Source organism: Macrobrachium nipponense, chromosome 9, assembly GCF_015104395.2.
Source record: "Macrobrachium nipponense isolate FS-2020 chromosome 9, ASM1510439v2, whole genome shotgun sequence".
Lineage (NCBI taxonomy): Eukaryota > Metazoa > Arthropoda > Malacostraca > Decapoda > Palaemonidae > Macrobrachium > Macrobrachium nipponense.
Window position 1 is genome coordinate 65,893,464 of NC_061110.1, and position 21,288 is coordinate 65,914,751.

General features: G+C 41.6%; 1 protein-coding gene across 7 annotated transcripts in view; it reads right to left on the minus strand.

Annotated features, from left to right (window-relative positions):
* The window catches only part of LOC135218426 (protein arginine N-methyltransferase 7-like), a 261,517-nt gene that overhangs the window by 207,009 nt on the left and 33,220 nt on the right, over positions 1-21,288 (minus strand). For all 7 annotated transcript variants that reach the window (XM_064254737.1, XM_064254738.1, XM_064254736.1 and 4 more), the window contains exon 4: positions 11,217-11,279. In XM_064254737.1, coding sequence (XP_064110807.1) covers positions 11,217-11,279 — 63 coding nt within the window. The remainder of the gene's footprint in view (positions 1-11,216; positions 11,280-21,288) is intronic.

Genomic DNA, 21,288 nt, shown 5'->3' on the forward strand with positions numbered 1-21,288 from the left:
GGTGCATATTACTGTATGTAACTTACTATGCATAGAGTACTTACTGACATACTAATTATTTTTTGTACATTCCAGAACCCCCTGAATGATGTAGGCTATGGGGCCACATAAGACTTTGTCCATCCAGGGTTACGATGAATGCAAAAATTTAAACTAAAGGTAAGGAATTAATTAACATACATTAACTTTTTTACTCTTGATATAACTCAAAGTAAGGAATTATAAACTAAAAGTAAGGAATTACTAATTAACATACATTAAACTCTTTTACTCTTGATATCTATAATTTACATATTGTATTCAGGACTTTGTGTAGTATTTTGTACTAATTGTGTTATACTTTTACCTTCCAGAGCTACCAGACTGGGATTTTAGTGTACTCCAGGATCTAACAAATACATACGTACTACTACGAAGTGTGCAATGCATAATATAGTGTATAGGTTTGTTTAGGTGTATTACCCTAAGGATTAAGTGTAGTACATTGTGCTTTTTAGTGTCACAAGAGTTTAATAAAGAATTATACCTTCAAGAACCATCCTTTGCCATTGGAATAACCACACTACACATCATGCAATCTACTTGCATGTCACAGGTAAGGTCTCTAACTTTTCTTAGTTTAAGGCATATTTCCAAGTGTCGTTCCGGCTTACGACGATTTTCGGCTTACGACGCGCCTCAAGAACGGAACCCCCGTCGTAACCCGGGGACTGCCTGTATAAACAATATGACAGTGCATATGCGCATAGCCACCTCCTGCGGGTTTTTGACGTAGGAAAATTGGATTCAGCATTTGCAGAGGATAAGAGAAAGCGCCCTCTTATCCTGAATCCATTTATACTCCTTCAAGTGTTATAATGTTTATCATTATGACATAATACCCAGCCACAAGACCAGCTAAAAGAGAATTATTTGACATTAGTCTGGTCACCTTGGAGCTCTGATTAGACCATTGAAAGGGTAATTCCTTGAGGCTCAACAGTGAGCACCAAAATGTCAAAACCTTTTTTTGGGTAGCTTATATGGCGTTTAAAGTTTTAATACCAACTAGCTTTTGATTAACTGAGCTTTCCTGGGAATAGTCCATTGACATGCCGTAAGGCGTAGAGGGGTTTGGTTTGGTCACCATACAATGAAAATGATGTTATTATGATATAACAAAGTTTCATGTATACTTACCTGGCAGGTATTATATATAGCTATATTCTCTGTTCGCACTGGCATTTTGCAATTTTCAAAACTCGCGGCAACCGCTAGATCACTGGTAGTTCAGGTGATCGCCACCCCACCCTGCCCCCGTGGCGCTGGTGCTCGGAATCATTCCCATTTTCGTCAGCTTTTTCTGAACCCTGTCTCCTGAGGGGAGGTGGGTGAGAATTTAATTATATACCTGCCAGGTAAGTATACATGAAACTTTGTTATATCATAATAACATCATTTTGCATGTATGACATTACCTGGCAGGTATATATATAGCTGATTGACACATTTGGAGGTGGGTCAAAGACAGCAACATTGTAAGAGTTTTAAAATTTAAAATTCAAAATACTCTTAGTTCCTTACCTGCTAAGGTAGCTGACTTCAGCATTCCTGCCTCTTAGCCTGCTAAACCTTAGTAGCTTCCAACTAGGACGTGACCTATTAGTTGATGAAGCTAAATACAAGGGTCTGACAACTGACGGGACCAATTGTTGACAGGAAACCCTAGCCCTCTCTTACCACGGGCATTCATGCTAGGATAAGTTAGACCACCTGAACCACACACAAAACTAACCTAACACACTACACTTCACAGACTGAAGAGGAAATAACCCTCTCAGACAACCATAAAAACAACACACTTCATTAAAATACCTAGCATGTTAGTAAGTTATGGGGTGGAAATTCCTTTGCCCAATACTGCTCCTAGAGGATACATATGGACCCAACGTTTGACAATTGTCAAACGTTGTTTTGACGTTTCTAAGGTAATGGACTTGCAAACACTGATTAGTCCTCTCCAAAACGTTCGTTTCAATGATATCTTTGAGGGCCATATTCTTTTAAAAGCCAAGGAAGTAGCTACTGCTCTCACTTCGTGCGCCTTAACTTAAGGATGCCGAAATTTTCTTCTTGGCATAACATATGAGATTCTTTAATTAGTTCCCTAAGGAAAAAGGCAATAGCATTTTTGGTCATGCTCTGCTAGGATTCCTTCACAGAGCACCACAGTGATTCTGAAGTTCCTCTAATCTTACTGGTTTTCTCCATATAATAGCGCAATGCCCTTACTGGACAAAGAACTCTCTCTTGTTCCTGTCCTACTAAATCTGAAAGACCCATAATTTCAAAAGACCTTGCCATGGTGTGAGCTGGATTCTCGTTCTTGGACCAAGAAAACCCCCTCCTGAAATGATAGCAAACCCGCCTTTGTCCATTTTTGTTTCCAGCCAATATGTTTGCTAATTGCTGCAGCTCACTCACCCCTTTTAGCTGTGGCCAGGCTACCCAAAAAGATGGTCTTTTTCGAGATATCTCTCAACGAGGCTTGATCCATCGGTTCGAACTTACTAGTTCCTAAGAATTTCAGGACCACATCGAGATTCCAGGAAGGCGCTCTGTATTGGAGCTCCTTCCTTGTTCCAAAGGACCTTATGAGGTCTCTCAGATCCTAGATTATTTGTAATATCTAAACCTCTATGTCTAAATACTGAGGCCAACATACTCCGATACCCTTTAATCGTCTGAGTTGACAATTTTATTTCCTTCTTTAAATATAAAAGGAAGTCGGCAATTTGGGTCACAGAGGTACTGGATGAAGAAATCTTCCGACTCTTGCACCACTTGCGAAAGATTTCCCACTTCGCCTGGTACACCTTAATAGTAGAGGCTCTTCTAGCTCCGGCCACCGCTCTGGCCGCCTCTCTAGAAAACCCCCTCGCTCTGACAAGTCTTTCGATAGTCTGAACGCAGTCAGACCAGAGCGAGGGTGTTCTTGTGGTATCCTGTTGAACAGTGAGGCTGTTTGAGAGTATATCTATCTTGCTGGGAAGTGTCCTTGGTACATCTATTGTCCATTCCAGTACCTCTGTGAACCAATCTCGGGCCGGCCAGTATGGAGCTATGAGAGTCATTCTTGTCCCTTGACTCTCCCTGAATTTCTTCAAAACCTTTCCTAATATCTTGAACGGGGGAAAGGCGTAGACTCTAAGCCCCGTCCAATCTAGAAGAAAGGCGTCTACTGCGACTGCTTGACGGTCTGGGACTGGAGAGGCAATAAGGTCGTCAATCTCTTTGTCATTGCTGTCGCAAACAAGTCCACCACGTGGGCGACCCATAATTTCCACAGACTCTGGCATACTTCTAGATGAAGAGTCCATTCTGTTGATAGAAGTTGACCTTCCCTGCTCAACAGGTCGCTCTCACATTCTTCTCCCTTGAATGAATCTGGTGAGAAGGGTTACGTTTTCCTTCTCTGCCCAAAGAAGGATCTCCTCCGCCAACTTGCAAAGAGAGATTTGAATGTGTCCCTCTTGTTTGCGGATGTACGCCAGAGCTGTGGTATTGTCCGCGTTGACTTGCACCACCTTGTTGCGAATCACCGCGTTGAACTCTTTCAAAGCCAAGAAAATCGCCATCAGTTCCTTCCTGTTTATATGCCAAGCCGCTTCCTCCTTGCTCCGACCTGAAACTTCTTGATGTCCGAGAGTCGCTCCCCAGCATGCGTCCGACGCGTCTGAGAACAATACATGGTCTGGGTTCTTTTGCTGGAGAGACGCTCCCTTCGCTAACTTCCCCGGAGTTAGCCACCACCGCAAATCCTCTTTGATCTTGCGAGGAATTCGAAACAGGAAGGAATCTGGTTGCGATTTTCTTGGCCAGACTTGGTTCAAAAATATTTGTAGGGGTCTCATGTGAAGCCTTCCTAGAGAAACGAACCGGTTCCAGGGACGAGAGGGTCCCCAGTAAGCTCATCCACTCTCGTGCTGAACATTGTTCTTTCTCTAGAAAGGCTTGAACTTTCCGGATGCACTGCTCTTGTCTGTTGGGAGACGGAAAAGCCCGAAAAGTCACTGAGGAGATCAGAATCCCCAAATAAACTAGCTCCTGACTGGGGGTCATATTCGACTTTTCTAAGTTCACCATCAACCCTAACTCTTTCGTTAATGTTAACGTCATTTCTAAGTCCTCCAGACATTGCTTTCTTGATTGGGCTCTTATGAGCCAATCGTCCAGGTATAGAGACACTCTTATTCCTAGAATGTGTAGCCACTTCGCCACGCTTGCCATCACTCTTGTAAAAACTTGTGGGGCTGTGCACAGTCCAAAGCAGAGGGCTTTGAAACTGAAAGACCCTGTCTGGATCACAAATCTCAGGTACTTCCTGGATCCTGCATGAATTGGGATATGAAAAATGCGTCTTGAAGGTCCAGGGTAACCATCCAGTCCCCTGGACGTTACCGCTGCCAGTACTGAATCGGTCGTTCTCCATCGTAAATTTTGTCTTCTCCACAAATAAGTTGAGTTGACTTACGTCCAGTACTGGTCTCCATCCCCCGAGGATTTCGCTACTAAAAACAGCCGGTTGTAAAATCCCGGAAATAAAGGTGATCCAGAATCAGGTTCTATTGCTCCTTTCTTGAGCATAGAACGACTTGTTTCTTGTAGTGCTTCTTGTTTCCCTGGATCGCTGTAGTGAGCTCCAAGATCTCTTGGCGATGTCGCAAGAGGTGGTCTCTTCAGAAAAGGGATCTTGTAACCTTCTTTGGCTACCTTGCACGACCCAATAGTCTCCCCCCGCCTCCCTTTTGTTCTTGCCAAATCTCCCAAAACTTCTGGAGTCTGGCACCTACTGATGTCTGAAGGACTTGTTGTTCATTGTTTACTACTGGGTTTCGAACCCCTCTTGGACGGAGCTCTTCTTGCTCTGAAGGCAGGACGAGAAAGGACTTGCCTCGAAAGGGCTGACTAGCTTGTCTTGATTCCTTAGGTGTCTTCTTAACCACCTTGTTGGGTAAAAATTTTCTTACCGAAGAAAGTTAACAGATCCTGCGTCGCCTTCTGAGTTAGGGAAAGCGAAATATCCTTGATAATATCCGCAGGAAATAACTGATCCGAAAGTGGGGAATAAACCAATTCGGATTTCTGGGCGTTAGACACGCCCTTAGCAGCAAAGAGCATAGGAGTGACCTCTTCTTTAAAACTCCTGCGGTGAAAAGAGATGCTAACTCATTCGCGCCATCCATTAAGGCTTTGTCCATGCAGGACATAATACTGCTTGGGAGTTGAGAAGCCGTTGATTCATTATTTTCCACTGTTCGTCCCAGAGCCCCCAAGGACCAATCAAGAAATTGAAAACCTCGAAGGTCCGGAAAATCCCTTTCAAGAGATGATTCAACTCTGATGGAGACCACCACACTTTAGCCGAATTCAAAGCATGTCTGCGGGAACTGTCAACAATGTTGGAAAAACTAAAACCCCCTGGGAGGAGGCAGGAACTCCCAGGCCGAGATTTTCCCCCGTCGCATACCAAATTCCGGACTTCGATGCCAATTTGGCTGGAGGGAAAGAGAACACAGTCTTGCCCGCTTCCCTCTTTTCCTTCAACCACGTATCAATTCTTTGAAGAGCCTTCTTAGCCGTAATCGAAAAACTTCATCTTCAAAAACGAGGACTTCTTCGGAGTTTTATTCTTGGAGATTGAGAAAGGGGTGATGTTGGAGCTGCAGGCTGAAAATCCCCTTCAAAAAGTGAAAGAAGGCAATTCGTTAATTTCTTATAGTCTGAAGAAGGTGCTTCACCATCTTTTTCTTCCTCAGATTCTAAGTCCTTCTATCTCCCCTCTTCTGCCGAAGACACATCCTGTAAACCAAGGTCTTGCTGCAGAAAATCTTCTCCAACCTCGCGGGAAGAAGCCGGCTCCTGCCGCCTGCGTCCTTCTGAGCTCCGAGGTTGCGTCCTGCGTCCTGTTCCGGAAGCTTGCGTCCTGGTCCTGCCTGCCCGGAAAACAAATTGCTCGTCCTGGCTTCCTGTTCTCGTAACTTGCGTCCTGAGTCCGGCTCCTCGTAACTGAGTACTACCCGAGACTCCGAAGCGTGATGAGAAGGAGGCAAGCCATCATGCTTCCTTTTAGATGACTTGACGGGGAGAGAAGCGTCCTTACGCCTCGTAGGAGGATGTTCCGATGTTCCCCACACGATTTAACTAAACTCGGCTAACCTTCCTTGCACTCTTCAAGGAAGTTTCCTAGTCTCTGTTTTCCTGGCGGGAAGTCTGGGCAAGCGGGAGAAACGACGACGAGAAGGATCATCAAAACGAGAATTCGATCCTGAGCTCTACTTATAAGGAGAAGATACCGGAGAGACTGCTCCGTATTCGAAGAAGGAGGGCTCCTATCCAGAGAAAACCGCGTATACATGAGGTCTTGCGTCTTGTCTTGACTTAAAGGATCTCCTCCTTTTAAACGGAACCACTCTTCCTCATCACTAGAAGAGAAAATCTCGGGACTACTCCACCGCTCTTGAGGGTCACGCTCATCTTGAGAAGACGTAGGTCTGTGCGTCCTCTTCAGAGGACGCGAAACTTCCGCATAACGTCCATACTTGCCTGACGTCAGCCACTATCTGTAGAGGAAAAACACTTCCCAGTGTCACCTTTTCTATGACGCACTGCTGCAGCCTGGGTGACGCAACAGGACTGCCTGAAGGTACGATCCTGATCGTAAGGGAACCCCTCTCGCCTCCCTTCGACTGTCGACCATGCCTTCTCCCTTGGGTCTGGGAGCTTGGCAGAGGCCTAGGTCTAGGAGCACGAGTGAGACGATTCAGCCGCCCCCTCCCACTACAATGACACTTTCAAAACGTACCCACTTGTCTGTAAGACGCTGAATCTGATCGCCCATTGAGCAGAGGGCGGCAAACACTTTCACATAATTAGTATCCTCAGAAACAGCAGCAGGCGCAGGAGAGACCTGAGGAGAAGGATTAACAACTTCTACTTGGAAGAAAGGGGGTAGAAATAACAGAAGTATTCAAGGCCTTACTAGAAGATCCTGACCTCTCACTCCGAGACACGATTCTTCTTACTCTATCCTTTTCTAGTCTCTCTCAACATATTTTGAAAGTCTTCCACTTCTCATTTAAACTTTCACACTCATTACATCTATTATCCCAAGTACACAAAACCTCTCTACACTTCTTACATACTGTGTGAGGGTCTACCGAGGCTTTGCGGCAGTCTCACCTTGCACCCTTCTTTCATACACACTCGAAATACTACACCAGAATCAGACATTAAAGAACTTCCAATCGCGATTGCCAATCCAACTTTCCAATACGATACCCATAGAACCAATCCAAGTACAGCGAAAGTCAGCTAACGAGTTCGAATTCTAGCAGGGAACCAACAACGATGTTGCCGGTTCAGTGGCAGAAAAAAATCTGACGAAAATGGGAATGATTCCGAGCACCAGCGCCACGGGAGCGGGGTGGCGATCACCTGAACTACCAGTGATCTAGCGGTTGCCGCGAGTTTTGAAAATTCTGCCAGTGCGAACAGAGAATATAGCTATATATATACCTGCCAGGTAAGTGTCATACATGAAAATATAAATTTCATCCAGGATAAGGTCCCTCTCACCATGGAGGCCTAACAGGGAGAGGAGTAACAATGTCACCTAAAGTGCTCACTGTTCTGGGATCCATATTTGGATATACATAGTACACCATACCCAGTGCCTTAAGGGTCGTCAGTCCACTGAGATCGGACCCAGCACTGAGGGCAAGGTTTGACAAAAGTTTTGCCTCTCTCCATCATATCAGGTACTCCAGTTTTATGGGTGGGGAGGCATGCCATCCACATCCATCCTCCAACTAAGTTATCAGAGCAGTGAACTCTGTAATCCAATACCAAGCAAAGAGCATCAATGAAAAGCGAAAATATTCACGAGTAAAAAAAAAGGTTATAGGTTCCAATGTTTGGTGGAATCCACAGCAGAAAGTAGGTGTAATAGAGCATACAATCCCTGCAGTGGATCCCTAAGCCCCCACCTCATCAAGGGGTTGGAATCAGGGGGTACTCCTCACAAGTATACAGCAAGAAAACTTACCAGTCCTGGTATAAGAGCTAAACCTGTGATTGTGGTACACTAATGGAACTGTCATGTGTTTTAGAGCTTTTCAACATTTTTTTCTATCAGAAAACAGCCAGGAATCCATTAGACACCTTTTCTTAAATACAATACAGTGGTACCTCGAGATACGAAAGGCTCAACTTACAAAAAACTCGAGATACGAAAACCAATACGAAAAAAAAAATTTAACAGCTCTACATACGAAAATTTTTCAAGATACGAAAGGTTTCTGTAAAGTCCGAGATTCGCTCGAACCACCGATAACAATTTTGAAACTCGCGCGCCGCCAACTTAGTAAACTTGCCACTATCCTCCTGCTCTCCCATTGGTTCCTGATGCTAGTCACAGCCATGAGATCCTTCTCTCCTATTGGCCAGCATCCCTCCCATCATGCATCTATGTACATGGTGGTGTGCCTTGGCCACTCAGTACGAGCATCGTTATCGTACACACGCGGTATTCGTTCGGTCTAAAGATTTCGTTTAGTAATGTAAATTCGTTAGTGATTTCGTTGCAGTATATCGCGTTGTGCGAAAACTTTATTCTACTTATACGTAAATTACGTACAAGATAACGTAGTCATGGGTCCCAAGAAAGTTGAAATTCACGGAAAGAAGCAAATGCTCTCTTTGGAGAAAAAGATGGAGATTATCAAGAAGTACGAAGCTGGTATGCGACTGAGTGTGATCGCCAAGGAATACGGCTGAAATCCGTCGACAATAGGCACCATCCTTAAACAGAAGGATGTCATCAAAGCAGCTACACCTTCCAAGGGCATCACTATTTTGTCCAGCAAGAGGACCCACGTGCACGACGAGATGGAACGGCTGCTTCTTGTTTGGATAAAAGACAAAGAAATCGCTGGCGATACAATAACGGAAACGGCAATCTCCCACAACGACAGCGCTATTTTCGGCGATTTGATTGCGCAGGCAGAAGACGACGGAGGGGAAGGGACATCAACGCAAACCCCAGAGTTCAAGGCTTCGCATGGCTGGTTCGAGAAATTTCGTAAACGGACTGGCATCCATTCGGTGGTGCGTCATGGGGAGGCTGCCAGCTCGGACACGAAAGCGGCCGAAGTCTTTAAAAAGACGTTCGACGAGATGATGACCAAGGAAGGCCACAGTTCTCAGCAAGTCTTCAACTGTGATGAGACTGGCCTTTATTGGAAAAAAATGCCTCGTCGGACGTACATCACGGAGGAAGAGAAGAAGCTACCTGGGCATAAGCCTACGAAAGACAGACTTACGCTCGCACTTTGTTCAAACGCCAGTGGGGATTGCAAGGTGAAGCCCCTACTGGTGTATCATTCCGAGAATCCTCGAGCCTTCAAGGCCCACAGATTGCTTAAGGAAAAGCTTCCAGTGATGTGGAGGGCTAATGCAAAAGCCTGGGTAACGAGGCTTTTGTTCACGGAGTGGGTAAATCTGTGTTTCGGCCCGACTGTGAGGAAATTTTTGGAAGAGAAGCGCCTCCCCCTGAAATGTCTGCTGGTGTTGGACAATGCCCCTCCCCATCCTCCTGGCCTCGAGGAAGATATCCTAGCGGAGTATTCCTTCGTCAAGATTCTTTTTCTTCCGCCCAACACCACCCCTCTCCTCCAGCCCATGGACCAGCAAGTGATATCGAACTTTAAGGTGTACCTACACAAAACATCTTTTCAAGAGGTGTTTCGACATCACCGATACCACAAACCTCGTCTTGCGTCAATTTTGGAAGGAGCATTTCGACATCGTCATTTGCATCCGACTCATCGATCAAGCTTGGCAGGAGGTTTCGAGGCTAACCTTGAATTCCTCGTGGAGGAAACTCTGGCCTGATGCCGTATCCGCCAGAGACTTCGAGGGATTCTACGTGGGCGAAGCTGGTGCTGCAGATTCAGAAACAGTTGACGATCCTGAAACTGTTTCCCAACCAGATCTTGACGAGATTGTTGCACTCGGCAAGTCCATGGGGTTGGTCGTCGACGAGGAAGACATCAACGACCTTCTCGAGGAGCACCAAGAGGAGCTTACGATGGATGACCTGAAGGAGTTGGAGGCCATGCAACATACAGTGTTCAAGAGGAGTTTTCTAGCAGCGGCGAGGAAGAGGAGGAGGACCCTATGACAACGGCAGAAATTAAGGATGTTCTAGCCGCTTTTCATAAAGTGCAATCGTTTATAGAAAAAAAAAAAAGACACCCCGAAAAGGCTCACACAGGTTGTATGCTTGCGCAGTTCGATGATGTTTGCCTGAGTCGTTTCAGGAACATTGTGAAAAGTAGGCAGAAGCAATCTTCCTTGGATCGTTATTTTTTAGAGGCCTTTAGCATTAGCAGGAGTAAGCAAAAAGGAAGAACCAAGTGATAAAAAACACAAAGTTGTAAGCAAAAAGGAAGAACCAAGTGAAAAAAAAAAACAGAAAGTTGAAAGTGGTGATGAAGTTGAAATTCTGTATAAAAAAAAAAAAAGTAAAGTAAAAAAAAAAGTAAAAAAAAAAAAGTTAAAAATCAAAAAAGAATTTTATTTTTTTTTATTTTAGTTTTTTGTAAAGTTAAGTGTTACAGTTTTGTTAATGTGTTTTGTAAATTTTGGTTTAGTTTTCCTTACATTTTTTTATGTGTTTCGTAAAGTTAAGTGTATGTATGTACGTACGTATCTGCCGTTTGTCGTCCTCCTCCTCTGCCGCCACTTTCGGAGATAGCCTCACTCGAAAGGTAAGCTTCCACATTTTACATACAGTATTTCTTGTATACCATGTACACTAATACACTTTATTTACAGGTTAATTTGCATTATGTTATTAAGCTAGGTATTGAATGGTGCAATTTGTTGTAGTATTTCAATGTTTATAGGTCGATTTAGCTTTATTATGAAATTTACTGGGGTGTTTTTGGAGGGCTTGGAACGGATTAGCCATTTTACATGTAAAATGTGGTCCAAGATACGAAAACCTCATGATACGAAGGGCGCCTCGGAACGGATTAATTTCCTATCTCGAGGTACTACTGTACTGCATTCAAGACACCAAGTAATAATTCAGTAGATATGATCAAACAAATCAGTTCAATTTTGTGGAATACAGTAATGTGTAGATATTCATTTTAAGTTTAATAGCTTACCTTACCAGCAAACCCATTTGCAATGATTCCCTTTCTCGCACATTCAGCCATTGGGTAAAAGGCCTATAAAGGAAAAAGAATTATATTAAAAAACAGGGCATACCAAAGTTGATTAATGCTGTGGTATCAAGATATTAGAGATAATTTCAACACTATACATAATATTGAAAGCAATAAAAAAATTCAGGTATTATGCACAATAAGCAAATACAAATCAACTCTACTGTACATCACTAAATTGAGCATGATAAATAAAATCAATATCTGAAATTCCTTAAACACCTATTTCCCAATAAACAAACCATAACTTTTCTCATACTTTATAAATGGCAGAATTTGTAATTCAAACTCAATACATGTATGGGGAGAAATCTCATTTTTATATCAAAATAAAGTTTTATATTACATATAGGACAACTTACAATCAAAATTTACAACGCTTTGATTGTTTGGTGCAGGTGACCAGTACCGCCCACTAATGGCAATACTAAGAAATACTTGGCAGATAACCCAATTATGTTTACGCTTATGTCCATCATAGGGGAGGGAGGGAGGGCTCCGATCATGTAATTACTTGATAAGTAAATATAGGTCATTAAAAGGCTTATTTGGCAAGGATCACTGCCTTTAGCTCCTAAAAACTGAAGGGCAGCTCTTTCTCCTCTGTGAAATAATAGCCAGATGTTACAAAAGTCAGAAAGTGGGCACCTCTGTCCTCTCTTCAGGAGTTTTTGAATACCAGCTAACAGCTCAAAACAGAGAGTACAGAACTGACAAGACATTTGCTTAGCACAGGAACCAAAGGAATTTCCCGTAAGGCCAATTAACTTGGCCCTGAAAGCATCATGTGTCCTTCAGGCCCACAGACACTAAAAATTTTGATGCAGCTATAACAAATGACAGTTCAGTGAGTCCTTGAATTACGGCAGCACCGACTTACAAAGCTTTCAGTACCATTAACAGCATTTTACAGTGCTGTTACTTAATGTTGCAATAAGTTACAACGCTGTAAGTGCCATTGACAGTGCTAACAGCAAGAATAGGCATAGAGTTAATGGTGCTGTAACTTGAAGCAACATCAAGTTACAACGCTATAGCTCGAGTTACTGTGCCATGAGCGCTATTAAAGTGATGTCAACTGTGAAAATCTGACTTATGGTGGAATTAAACTTGAGGCATGGTACTGAAACAGATCCCCTGCCATAAGTTGAGGACAAACTGTACTATCTCTCTCGAAAAGGGCCTTAACTGACAGTATTGGTTTATCAGGCTGAGGCTGATGATGGGTCTTCAACCCACTGAGGCCTTAGGGATACAAAAACTCAGCTGTAGAAATTGGCTTTAACAAATGGTGCCATATTTTCAAAACAGACAGCAAATTTTCAGGATTGACTGACCAAGGATCCAAACCTAATTTCTACCATTAAGTCCAAAAGTCCTGCAGACAATCCCTCAGTGGATACAGACAGAAGTGAGAGATGAGCCTCATCTCCTTTTGTACATCTCATCTCCCCTTGTAGCTGTTATATGGAAACTTTTGACCATAGCTTCTACCTCCGCTGAGACAAAAGGGTGATAGGGTGATTGATTGATTGATTAATTGTGTATTATATCTGGCGTCACAACATCTGGGTAATTGACACCGAAATAAATTAACCCTCTTACGCCGGAGCGGTAAAAAAAAATTTGTCTCCCGTGTGCCGGAGGGGTTTTGGAGTGAGCGCGGAAGCGGAAAAAATATTTTTTTCAAAAAATCACAAAGCGCTTAGTTTTCAAGATTAAGAGTTCATTTTTGGCTCCTTTTTTTGTCATTGCCTGAAGTTTAGTATGCAACCATCAGAAATGAAAAAAATTATCATTATCATATATAAATAATGCAATATATGATAGCACATAAACAAAATTTCATATATAATTGTATTCAAATTGCACTGTGCGCAAAACAGTTAAAGGTAACAAGTTACTTTTTTTTCGTTGTAATGTACACTAAATTGCGATCATTTTGGTATATAACACATTGTAAAACGATCAAAGCAACACAGAGAAAATATTATCACGAAATAATGCATGAATTCGTAACGCGCGGACGTAAACAAATATTTTGTTCAAAAATTCACCATAATTCTTATTGTCCTAGAGACTTCCAATTACTTTCAAAATGAAGACAAATGATTGAATATTACTATACTGTAAGAGTATTAGCTTACAATTGCAGTTTTCGACCATATCTGACGAGTTAAAGTTGACCGAATGTCAAATTTTTTTATATATATATTTTTTATATGCAATTATTTCGAAAATAAGAAACGCTACAACCTTCAAATATTTTTCCTTTTATTCAAAATGAAATTGCGCACATTTTCATATATAAAACTCTATGAAATGCCTAATATGAAATGGAGCAAATATTCCGAGAATGGTACGTATGTATTTCGGAGATTTGTGGCGGAGAATCCGCGCGCGGAGGGAAGGAAAGATTTTTTTTTTTTAATTCACCATAAATCTAAATATTTTGCAAGAGACTTCAAATTTGTTTCAAGATGAAGATAAATGACTGAATATTACTAGACTGTAAGAGTTTTAGCTTACAATTGCGTTTTTCGACCATTTCGGTAGAGTCAAAGTTGACCGAACGTGGCTTTTTTTCTATTTATCGTGATTTATATGCAAATATTTCGAAAATGAGAAAAGCTACAACCTTCAATTATTTTTGTTGTATTCTACATGGAATTGCACACATTTTCATATATAAAACTTTATGTAACGGCTAATTTAAAATGGTGCAAACATTACCACAATCGCACATATGATTTTTTCGGAAGAGTTACTGCGCGGACGTAAAGAAAATGTTATTTTTTTCATAAATTCACCATAAATCGAAATATTGTGCTAGAGACTTCCAATTTGTTGCAAAATGAAGGTAAATGCTTGAATATTACTAGAATATAAGCGTTTTAGCTTACAATTGCGTTTTTCGACCATTTCGGTCGAGTCAAAAGTGACCGAAGGTTGAAATTTTGGCAATTATCGTTATTTATATGAAAATATCTAAAACAAAACTGATAAAAGCTACAACCATGGGTTGTTTTTAGTTGTATTGTGCATGAAATTGCGCACATTTCCATATATAAAACTTTATATAACGGCTAATTTTAAAATGGTGCAAACATTACCACAATCGCATGTATGATTTTTTTCGGAAGAGTTACCGCGCGGACGTAAGGAAAAAGTTTTTTCATAAATTCACCATAAATCGAAATATTGTGCTAGAGACTTCCAATTAGTTGCAAAATTAAGGTAAATGATTGAATATTACTAGAATATAAGCGTTTTAGCTTACAATTGCGTTTTTCGACCATTTCGGTAGAGTCAAAGTTGACCGAAGGTTGAAATTTTGGCAATTATCGTTATTTATATGAAAATATCTCAAAACTGATAAAAGCTACAATCATGAGTATTTTATTGTTGTATTCTACATAAAAATGCGCACATTTTCATATATAATACTTCATGTAACGGCTAATTTACAATGGTACAAAAATTATGTCAAAGTGACGAAATAATTTCCGAGATGTGTCACAGATACTTTTTAGTGCGGCAAGAAAGAAATTCGCGCTTGCGCGCCTGCGTATCGATTTTAAACAAAACAACACCTTGATCCGTGAACTCCCAGCATCCCCCAAGGCGCGTGATTCAAGAGTTTTCGGCTGGTAGGCCTAAAAGTATTTTTCCGCGAATTTAAAAAAAAACTTGTATGTCGACGTAAAATATGTCCAGTCGGCACCCGAGAGACAAAAAATGTCGACGTAAAATACGTCCAGTCGGCGTTTAAGGGTTAAATAGAAAAAATTAAATTTTTAATAAATTTCATTTAAAAATATCAATAATTATATTATAAAAATTTTCTTCATATATATAAGTTCTTACATAGACATTCTATGTATAATTTAAATTTGGTTGAGGAGGCCCACCTCCCTCATATATATATATAACTGTTCTATATTACAATCCTTTCCAAGAATTGTAGCTAGGATAAAATTACCTACTCTATCACGACCCCAAGACAGGAACCTATGTCTCAAATTCAAGAATCTGGGACAGTCAATCAACAAATGTTTCAGTCAAGGGCACAGTACAGTTCTCATAAAACGGAGGATTTTCACGAGACATCAAGAACCCACGTGTGAGTCTTGTATGTCCAATCCTCAATCTGCACAACATCGTTTCTTGTCTTCTTGGCATATTCGGATATGACCAAGGAGACACTGATGACGTGATACTACGCATTTTTTTTATTAATTAAAATATCCTCCCACTGGGACTGCCAACTTTTTTTAACTCTCTGACCTACTAAGAGGATACAAATCCCGATATGGTAGTAGGCATCTTGTGGGTTCTGGGGAGTTGACCGCAGACTTTGCAAGTTGGTCAGCTTTCTCATTCCCAGCCACCCCAACATGGGAAGTTCCCTCTTCTTTTTAGTAAAAGCAGCCATTCCAATATCTCTAAAATCAGAGGGTTTAAAGGGTTAAAAGATTCCAGTGACTGAAGAACACTTCTTGAGTCACAATATATAATAAAATTATTTTCATTCCGAATTAAAACTTCTTTTAAAGCCTTTAAAATTCCATATAATTCTGCTGTAAAAATCGATGCAACAGATGATAACCTGCCACTTCTCTCTACATCAGGAAAGGCTATACCAAAGCCGACGCCAGCATCTGACTTTGAGCCATCCGTAAAAACTGCAATGGAGTCATCATGTTGCACGGATTGTTCTAAAAATATTGACCGCATGGCCTCACTGGACAATTCTGTCTTGGTAAAATCAAAATATCTACAAAATTTTACCTCTGGAAAATTCCAGGGGGGACTAACTGAAAATTTTGCTAATAAAATCTCGATTCTTGGCATATTTAATTCACGGACAATAAAATTACTCTAAAAGCAAATGGATGAGGTTGCTTAGGGTGATTTTCATAAAATTGCCAATGCCTTTCATTTTTCATACAAATGCTGGTTAAAGACCTAGGTAGCCTCTGGAATCTATACCAGCTCCGAACCAGCAGACGCTTGTAATGAAGATCCAGTGGCACCTCATCAGCATCTACAAGCATGCTCTCGGTGGGAGATGATTTAAATGCTCCTGTACATAATCGTATTCCTCCATGATGAATTGAGTTGAGCATTTTAAGGCTATTTGGCTTCGCAGAAGTGTACACCTCACACCCATAACTTAATTTTGAAACGACCAAGGCTTTATATAATCTCAACATCTGAGTTCGGTCTGCACCCCACGAAGTGTGAGACACGACTTTCAGCAAATTCATTGCTTTCAAGCATTATGCCTTAATATATTTCAGATGTGGAATCCAAGTCAGCTTGCTATCAAAAATCAAACCAAGAAACCTTGTTTCACCAACACATGGAATTCTCTGCCTATGAATGAATAGATCTGGATCAGGGTGGAATCCCCTTATACGACAAAAGTGCATAGTTATCGTTTTACTAGCAAAAAATCTAAAACCATTAACCTCAGCCCATTTTACTATATTATCAATGCAGAGCTGAAGGCGGCGCTCAGCCACTGCCATCCTTGATGCTGCAAAGGAAATTGACAGGTCATCAACAAATAGGGTATATGTTATATCTGGGGGAATTATTTTAGAAACCCCATTGATTACCAAGGCGAACAAGGTTACACTTAAAACACTTCCTTGTGGTACTCCTTCTTCTTGATTGAACACATCTGACAATGTTGCTCCAACCTGAACCTGAAATACAGTAGTACCTCGAGATACGAAAGGCTCAACTTACGAAAAATCCAAGTTACGAAAGCCAATGCGAAAAATTTTACTGCTCTACATACGAAAAGTTTTCAAGATACGAAAGGTTTCTGAAAGTCTGAGATTCGCCCGATAACAATTTTGAAACTCGGGCCGCACGCCGCCATCTTAGTGCTAGTAGACTCGCCACCATCCTCCTGCTCTCCCATTGGTTCCTGATGCTAGCCAAGCCATGAGATCCTTCTCTCTGATTGGACAGCATCCCCCCCATCATGCATCTTCTATACGTACGCACTGGTGTCCCTTAGCTCGGCCACTCCGCACCCGAAACTTTACCGTACGCAATCGGCATTCGTTCGCTCCAACTATTTCGTTTAGTAACGTAAATTCGTTAGTGATTTCGTTGCAGTACATATTATCGTGTTGTGCGAAGACTGTATTATTACGCATTTGTGTAACTTTACGTAAATTAACGTAGTCATGGGTCCCAAGAAAGTTGAAATTCACGGAAAGAAGCGCATGCTGTCTCTGGAGACAAAGATGGAGATCATAAAGAAGTACGAAGCTGGTATGCGATTGAGTGTGATCGCAAAGGAATACGGCCGTAATCCGTCGACAATAGGCACCATCCTTAAACAGAAGGATGCCATCAAAGCAACTACACCATCGAAGGGCATCACTATTTTGTCCAGCAAGAGGAGCCATGTGCACGACGAGATGGAATGGCTGCTCCTCATCTGGATAAAAGACAAAGAAATCGCTGGCGATACAGTAACGGAGACAGCAATCGCTCACAAGGCCAGTGCTATTTTCGGCGATTTGATTGCGCAGGCGGAAGACGAGGGAGGGGAAGGGACTTCAACGCCAACCCCAGAGTTCAAGGCTTCGCATGGCTGGTTCGAGAAATTTCGTAAACGGACTGGCATCCATTCGGTGGTGCGTCATGGGGAGGCTGCCAGCTCGGACACGAAAGCGGCCGAAGCATTTAAGAAGACTTTCAACGAGATGATGACCAAGGAAGGCTACAGTTCTCAGCAAGTCTTCAATTGTGATGAGACTGACCTTTTTTGGAAAAAAATGCCTCGTCGGACGTACATTACGGAGGAAGAGAAGAAGCTACCCGGGCATAAGCCTATGAAAGACAGGCTTACGCTCGCACTTTGTTCAAACGCCAGTGGGGATTGCAAGGTGAAGCCCTACTGGTGTATCATTCTGAGACTCCTCGAGCCTTCAAGGCCCACAAGGTGCTGAAGGAGAAGCTTCCAGTGATGTGGAGGGCTAATGCAAAAGCCTGGGTAACGAGGCTTTTGTTCACGGAGTGGGTAAATCTGTGTTTCGGCCCGACTGTGAAGAGTTTTTTGGAAGAGAAGCGCCTCCCCCTGAAATGTCTGCTGGTGTTGGACAATGCCCCTCCCCATCCTCCTGGCCTCGAGGAAGATATCCTAGCGGAGTATTCCTTCATTAAGATTCTTTTTCTTCCGCCCAACACCACCCCTCTCCTCCAGCCCATGGACCAGCAAGTGATAGCGAACTTTAAGAAGCTGTACACGAAACATCTTTTCAAGAGATGTTTCGACATCACCGATACCACAAACCTCACCTTGCGTTAATTTTGGAAGGAGCATTTCGACATCGTCATTTGCATCCGACTCATTGACCTAGCTTGGCAGGAGGTTTCGAGGCAAACCTTGAATTCCTCGTGGAGGAAACTCTGGCCTGATGCCGTATCCGCCAGAGACTTCGAGGGATTCTACGTGGGCGAAGCTGGTACTGCAGAGTCAGAAACAGTTGATGATCCCGAAACTGTTTTGGAACCAGATCTTGATGAGATCGTTGCACTCGGCAAGTCCATGGGGCTGGTCGTCGACGAGGACGACATCAACGACCTTCTCGCGGAGCACCAAGAGGAGCTTACGACGGATGACCTGAAGGAGTTGGAGGCCATGCAACTTAACGTCGTTCAAGAGGAGTTCTCTAGCAGCGGCGAGGAAGAGGAGGAGGAGCCTATGACAACGGCAGAAATTAAGGATATTCTAGGCGCTTTTCATAAAGTGCAATTGTTTATTGAAAAAAGACACCCTGAAAAGGCTCACACAGGTCGTATGCTTGCGCAGTTCGATGACGTTTGCTTGAGTCGTTTCAGGAACATTGTGAAAAGTAGGCAGAAGCAATCTTCCTTGGATCGTTATTTTTTAAAGAGGCCTTCAGCATTAGCAGGAGTAAGCAAAAAGGAAGAACCAAGTGATAAAAAACAGAAAGTTGAAAGCAAAAAGGAAGAACCAAGTGATGAAAAACAGAACGTTGAAAGCGGTGATGAAGTTGAAATTCTGTAAAAAAAGAAAAGAAAAAAAGCCTACGTAAAAGTAAAAAAAAAAAGTTAAAAAAAAAAAAAAAAAAAAAATGTTTACGTAATTTCTAGATTTTTGTAAATTAAGTGTTACAGTTTTGTTAAGGTGTTTCGTAAATTTTAGTTTTATGGTTTTCCTTAAATTTTTTGTGTGTTTTCATAAAGTTAAGTGTATGTACGTTATCTGCCGTTTGTCCTCCTCCTCCTCTGCCGCCACTATCGGAGATAGCCTCACTCGAAAGGTAAGCTTCCACATTTTACGTTACAGTAATAATATTTCTTGTACACTAATATACACTTTATTTACAGGTTTTTGATTTTTATTCTTAATTTAGGTATTGAATGGTCAAAATTGTTGTAGTATTTCATTGTTTATAGGTCAATTTAGCTTTATTATGAAATTTAATGGGGTGTTTTTGGAGGGCTTGGAACGGATTAGCCATTTTACATGTAAAATGTGTTCCAAGATACGAAAAACGGATTAATTTCGGAACGGATTAATTTCATATCTCGATTTACCACTGTATCCTATTTTTTAAAAAAAGCCTTAATAAAGAGGGGCAAATTGCCTCTCAGGTTACATTCATAAAGGACCCTCAAAATGCCATATCTCCATGTTGTATCATAAGCCTTCTCTAGATCAAAGAAAACGGTAATGTGATGCTGTTTGTTGGCAAAAGCTTCACATATTGAATATTCCATTCGTACCAATACATCAGTAGTGGAGTGCATACTCCGAAAACCACACTGAGCAGGCGAAAGATATTTACCTCTCTCCAAGTACCACACCAATAATGTGTTCACCATTTTTTCCATGATCTTACACAAACAAGATGTCATTGCAATAGGACGATAATTTTCTGTTTTGAACGGATCTTTAGGTTTCACAAATGGCAGTAATTTTAACTTCTCCCAAAGCTTGGGGAAGATATGTTCTCAATAAATTCTGTTAATTAGGCTTAATATGAAAAGTCTGGTATTTTCAGGAGTATGCTTAATCATTGAATATGTTATATCATCCAGTCCAGGAGCTGATTCATTACATTTATTCAAGGCTGATTCAAATTCTCTAACAGTGAAAGGAGCATTGTACTGCTCATGTATTGAGGTATTAAAATCAATTTCGACCTGTTCCATTATCCGTCTTTGAGCTGAATAGGGTCTATCATCATTTTTCTTCGCAACATTAGCAAAATGATTAGCAAACTCATTTGCCACTAACTGGGGGTTTGCTACCTCGCAACCATTGACCTTGATAACTGGAGGTTGACAAGGAGTGAACTTGCCTGCTATTTTTCTAACTCTCTTCCAAACTAGAGTCAGAGGAGTTTTTGAATTAAGTAAAGATATGAATATTGTCCAAGATTCTTTTCGTGCTTTTTTGATTTCCATGTGAAAATGAGCTCTCGCTTTTCGAAATTCTACACGATAATACTCACATTTTCGTCTGCGGTATCTGGTGAAGGCAGATCTCATAGTTCTATGAGTTTCCTGGCATTTACGAGTCCACCAGGGAACTGGTTGGCGGAAAAATTTGCCCGAAGTTCTAGGTATAGATTGAAGACCAGCTGAGAACATATTGTATTCAAAAAGTCAAGAGTGTCATCTACAAAGGGAAAGTCATCAGCAGAGTCATCTATTGAGCTGTGCTTCTGGAATGTTGGCCAATCAGCTTTTCCAATGTTCCATTTGGGTAGCCTTGAAGATGGAGGACTTGATGCTACACTCACCACTATTGGAAAATGGTCACTAGTAAATCTATCATTTATAGCTTTCCAATTAAAGTCAATAAGACAGTCATCACTTCATATAGATAAATCAATTGCTGATAACATGCCTGTTTGAACATGAAAATGCGTAGACTCCCCAGAGTTGAGGATCCCCACATTTTCATCTTCTATGATGGAACCTAAGCACCTTCCTCTTTGATTGGTGATGA